At 46.0% G+C, this 6,000-nt stretch overlaps 1 protein-coding gene across 1 annotated transcript; it reads right to left on the bottom strand.

Moving 5' to 3' along the window:
* Positions 1 to 4,749: 4,749 nt before the first annotated feature.
* On the bottom strand, positions 4,750 to 5,724 carry LOC125512991. Its single transcript, XM_048678039.1, has one exon. It carries the CDS (start codon positions 5,661 to 5,663, stop codon positions 4,815 to 4,817), a length of 849 nt encoding a protein of 282 aa, XP_048533996.1. The 5' UTR covers positions 5,664 to 5,724; the 3' UTR covers positions 4,750 to 4,814.
* Positions 5,725 to 6,000: the final 276 nt, after the last annotated feature.

Here is a 6,000-nt window from a genome sequence, read left to right as displayed (position 1 = left end):
GTAGGACGTTGAAGTGAGCTTAAAAATTAATAAAAAAAGTGTTTAAAAGTAGAATAAAAACTTCGGAGTTACATGATAACATGAATGTAAGATGTGGCAGCTTACATGCATAGACTAATGCAATTAAAAATAATTGTAATTTATAAGTTAAATGCATGACTCGCTTATGTGGCTGATTTTAATTGGCTTAGTGGGACATAAGACTTAAATGCATGGCTTAGTGGGATGTTGAGGTGGACACTTTGCATGTTAAAAGAATTGGGATCAACTTTTTAAGAATGCACGATTATGATGATTACTACCCGCCAGATTGATCGATATTGCCGCCAAAGCTAAGCTCATATGTAACAAGAAAAATGCCGCTGTTAGAAACCAAATTCACTTCATTCTTTCAATATGCAATCGAACTTACTTCAAGCCAATGGTTGCGACCTCCGGATGTGACTTTAGGTGGCCTAGCCCACGTGGCGCTGATCTTGGGCATGGGATGTACGTAACTAAATGGTCCTATCATTTTATTTTACCGGGGAATTAAGAGACGAAAAGTATACTTTTCTCAGATATATAGGTACAATATTTTATAAAACCAGATGGTGCTCCGCACGTTGTTGCAGGAATGTTTTGCAATATTTCAATGAAGTTTTGGTTATATGGAACATGAATATTTGAAATAATAGTTTTTGAAAGTATATAATAATTTGATTTAAATATCATAATAGAATGGAATTGTACATGCATGCATGTTTGCATGTTGAAGTGGATTTTTAATATACATAGTTGCATGTTTTGTGAGCCTTTTTCTATGCATGTTGAATGATGAGATGACATGTTGTATGTTGAGAGAAATATGTTAGTGGGGGCTAGCTATTTAGATATGAAAGATATACATGTGCAAATTAAGATTCATTCTTTTTAAGTAAGAGGATAAGGGGCATCGTCACTATGCACACATCTGTGAAAGGTCGTTGACATAACAATTGTAGTGTACGTAATACTTGATGTGGTTATTGCGAATGTTATGTTTTATATATAACTACAGTGAGGTGGTTCAGAGCCTTGGCACAATCTCTATTCATCATTGCCTAAGGGAAGTCAATAAAGTGGCGTATAAACTAGCTAGAAATGCTTTTGATTCTAGTTCCTTTTATGTTTGGGATGGAGATCCTCCCGTTTTTAATTTAAATGACATTCTGAATGAAGGATTTTCATAAAAGAACTATAGTGGGTGGATGGGGTCGGGAGTCGTAAGGCTAGTGGTGGAAGTAATACAGGAACATGAATGCCACATAAGCAAAAAAAGTGATGTTGCAAGTAATTAAAGAGGATGGAGAGACAAATAGAGTAACATAAGGCTGGTCATAGTGGGGAGTAACATATATTAGTATCATGCATATGATACTAGTGTATGATACTATATCCATAGTGCATAGTATCATAAAGTAGTATCATAGATGGTCTCATTTATTGCCATGCAAGACACATAGTAACATCACATTTATTATGTTATGGTATCTATCTATGTTACTATGATCTTCTCTCTCTTCTTTAATCCCCTGCCACGTAAGCATGTTACGAGTCCCAAGTATATGATACTACTTATGTTACCCCCACTATGGCCAGCCTAATATGTTACCATCACATAGCGGTTCCCAATGTAAAATACTAATACAAAGTAATAAATGAAGTGGTGCATGACACTACATATATGTTACTACCCACTATAAAGGTAGTAACATAGACTAGTAACATACTAGTATAAGTTACTCCCCACTAATGTACCCACTTAAGTGCCTTGAGCATCCAACTCCAATCTGATGGGCTTGTTTTCTCTCTATTTTTTGAACCATAGGCTCAACTTCTATCGTAGTCATCACTCTATGTACAGAGCAAAGAAGATATTTGCACGTAGTCTCACTAGCACAAGCATTGTTAATAAACATATAAGTATCACCATGTGCAATTGATTACCAGGTGCATTCACAACATGATAACAGACACATGGTTTGGTTTGGTGCTATTCCATCAACAGTGACCTCACACCTGAATAGCTTCTACAGTCAACTACATGTACAATGAACCACACAAAAATGATGATAGGCAATACTATAAAATGTAAATTTACCAAAATCTTGTGCAAAAGCAGCATGCACAATTTCTAAAACAATGAGACTAGGACACACATTCCTAAGATCAAGCATATTACAACCTTATTATATCAAAAGGGAGAAGACAATAAAACATGCACACGATTACCTTTGTCTTTATCTGATTCCCTCGACGGATAACAAATAATCCAAACTAAGATGAAGGATATTCAATTTCTAGCTCGCTGCAATCATCCAAGAATGGAGGCAGGCATACAAATGAATACATTGTTGGCTAAAGACAGGTGCAAGGTCAACATCTAATAATTGGTGGATGTTGATGTTGTTCCCTTGATCCTATGGAGCGTTTAGAGGCCCTTCCCGTCCACGTAGAAGCATCTACTAGGGGGTACCCATCACGAGAACAATAGCTGGACAACACACTGAATGTGACACCACAGTTCGTGAGGTACCAAGGTCCCATGTTAATGATTATCGGCAGAGGAAGGAGTTTGACATTGAGGGAGAAAAGGGATGTGGTTGAATTGAATACCCAAGTCGCAATTGGTGGTGACGCAAGGCTGGGTTGGGCCGCCATGGTCAGTGAGCAGGACCAAGCTGCCTCCGTCTTCAGCCACTGATCGCCCTCCTCCGGCCTCACGTGCCACAAGCTGCACTTGGGAGGCCCTCATCGTGTGGAGATCCTCCATGGCAGGGGATAAGAGATGGATATAACACAAGTCCTTCCCTTTCTGGTTGCTGACAACAACAAAGAGCAAAGCGAGCAATGATTGATAGAATAGGGGGGCCATGGTGTAGAAGCAAAGCATTGAGGGCACGCGCCGACTCATAGACCGCGGGAATTCAGTTGACAATGACGCGGGCTCTGCGATAGAAAAACAAAGGAGCAAGAACCATGAGTGGTAGCAAGGTCAAGCACATCATGCGTGCCCAGTGTGTAGAAGCGTGTGGTGGCCTCGAGAGAAGCTAGTAGTCAGAATGACATAAAGTCCAGAGCGGCGGCGACATATCAAGGGCTAGCTAGATGAGGGTGGTGGGCCGATGGCGTGCAACAGGCAGATGCAACGAAGCACGGGTGCGCCATCCTCCTCGCTATTCGTGTAGCCGCCGCTGTCGTTGGTTATAGGAAGCTATTGGAGAGGATCGGATGGATAAGGCAATGTGCGCACAAGAGTGTTTCAACCAGCATTTAGATGGGCCCATGATGTAGTCACCCACTCGTGGGAAAGGGCCTCAGACTGCTCCCAGCGAGCACCGCATAAACTTGGAGGAGATAATCATGGTCTAATCCTAAGGATGGGATGAAGGGGTATTTATTGTCTATATCCTCATAACCTACGTTTAGTATGCCAAAGGCAACTTACAATCCAGTGGAGCCACATGGTGGTCGTACGCAGGCAACGAAGTCTGGTACTACCGAATGGTTAACCCCGATAGTCCTCAACGCATGTAGTCTCCGAGGCATGTTTTGTGTTTGGTAGTGTCAAGGATATGGTTCTTTCAAGTTCTAGAAGTAGCTTGCCATCGAGAGCACACTCTGCCCGGCTCAATGGTTTCGGGGGTGGGTCTTGTTGTTCTTGAGGCTTTGTTCGATAGTATCAAATGTGCTTGGCGCTTGAGAAGCATTGTGCCAAGTCTGGTAGTTCTGGACGCTTGATTGTGCATCTACTTGCCACCTCTATCATGCTTACTCCTATACACCTAAGCAAGAAAGGGTCCATGCATTTGGTAGCAAACTATCCTTGGTAATGTCAAGTGGAGAGGTCTAAGGAAAATAGGTGTTGGCAGGTTCATCGTGGGAGAACTTAGGGATTTGCATTGATATGGTGGGGCAGAGTCATATCACATCCACATCATATTTAAAACGTGAAGGAGTTCGTCCATCATGAGTAAGGCCCTATAATGGACAAATTTGCAAAAAATAAAAGAAAGGAGGCACCAACAAACATAGCTAAAAGAACCATGTTATTGGCATTCTCAACAAGAACCTCAAATGAATGTTAATGGAGCATAAGAACACAAGTCATGAATTTTTAATGGAAAAGATGGAATGGGTAGAGATGATGGCAATGGATGGTACCAAATCACCCCTATGAGTTAGAGAACTCACCACCATAATGGGCACAAGCTACCGGAATGGACGGCCGGATGTGCCTGAGCTCTGAGAGGGCTAGGAAGTTGTTGCGGTTCTTGTTTCAGGATTGTGAAGTTTCGGCGCCAGAACCTACTAAATTCTCATCTAATATGTAAGGCTAACGAAGGAGAGAGGAAAAGGGACATATTATGTGGGAGGCTGAAGGGAGATGACCGAAACGGGTGGAAGGACTATAATCTAGTGTACCTTTCTAATTATTAGAGAACCAATATCAATTAAATAAACATATTAGCTTCTATAAGTTGGAGCCTACCTACAACGATCATGTCTTTCCCTGAACTATGTTGGCATGCATCAATCGATTCCGATTCGGAGAAGGGATGTGGGTGGTTTACTTTCTTTGTGGTCGAAAGTTAATTTGAAGTAATTCGAGGGTCTAAAATAAATTTCTTCCTCTTGCTATTTGTGCTACACGATGTGATAAGAATAAAACAACAAATTAAACTGTTCATAGCGAGCAAAAAAGAACTTATTTGGCAAGCAATCGACCTCTCTTGTACTACCCACATCCTGCCAGCTATGCCACCCGGCCGCTTTGATTGATTGATCACCGGTTACCTTTCCCAGCTCTCCTGGCGGCCGAAGCAGGAGGTCCGGCGCAGCCACCTCCCTGACTTGCCGCCGCCGCGACCGTCATGATCCCCGTGGTCCGGGGACAGATCCACCCTCCACTTCTCCAGCTTCATGGCCAGCTTGCTCTGCTCGATGGCGGCGCCCCTCGGGTCCAGCGGCCCGGAGTGCTCAACCAACGGCCGCTGGCGGCGCGCGTAGTACTCCAGACCCCTCTCCTCGGCCGCGCCCTCCTCCGTGATCTCGGACAGGAACGGCGCCGGCCTCATCGCCACGAGGTCCTTCATGGCGAACGCGTCCGGCGACCCCGGCATGTGGTAGATGGGCGCCACGGCGCGCGCCTGGGCGGCGCCCAGCAGCGTCACCGCCACGTTGAGCACGCCCTGCGGCCGGAGCGACCGCGGGCGCCTGAGCTGCAGCGCCGCCACCTGCCGGCCGGTGGGCGCCACCGCCACCGCAGGAGCAGCAGTGAGCCTGGACGAGTGCACGCGCACGAAGGTGCTCACCACGATCCCCGTGCGTCCAAGGACAACATCAGAGCCAAACCTCCGGGTCGCGCGCACCTCGACGACGACGGCGGCGGTCTCCGACTTGAGGAACCCGGCGTCCACGCGGAAGAGGAACCGGTCGTTCCACGTCGGGTCGGCCCCGCCGGCGAGGTCGACCTCCGTGCGCAGCTTCCGCGTGCCGTCGATCCACGCCACGGCGTACGCGCGCACCCGGTGGCTGAGCCGGTGGCGCCGGTGCAGGTCCTGCGCGGAGATGACCGTGACCTCCAGCAGGTGGAGCGGGGACGGCGGCGAGCCGTCGTCGTGCCCCACTATCGCCGACATCGGGCAGGAGATATATCAGGACGCCCAGACTATCATGGGAGAAACAATGGCAACGAGCGGAGCGAGGCTGGTTGGTCGGTGTGGGTTGCGGAGAGGAGGACGCGAGATTTAAGGGAGACACGTCCAAGTTTAGGGTGGATCCGTCGCGGGCAAGGGTTGGCTACAGCTACGGCGTTTAAATTTCGCATATTTCTGGCGCGATCAAATTTGGAACGTGTGCTGTGATAGCGTTATTACCATTTAAAAATTTCCATTCCTATTTCTTTCTCTTTTTTTGAGTGGATTTCTATTTATTTTTCCTTCTCGGAGTGCCCGTTTCACGTTCGTCTATTTGGTG

This window comes from Triticum urartu, chromosome 6, assembly GCF_003073215.2.
Source record: "Triticum urartu cultivar G1812 chromosome 6, Tu2.1, whole genome shotgun sequence".
In the NCBI taxonomy this organism is placed as follows: Eukaryota; Viridiplantae; Streptophyta; class Magnoliopsida; order Poales; family Poaceae; genus Triticum; species Triticum urartu.
Note: the sequence above shows the minus strand (reverse complement) of the source record. Positions and strands in the feature narration are given on the sequence as shown.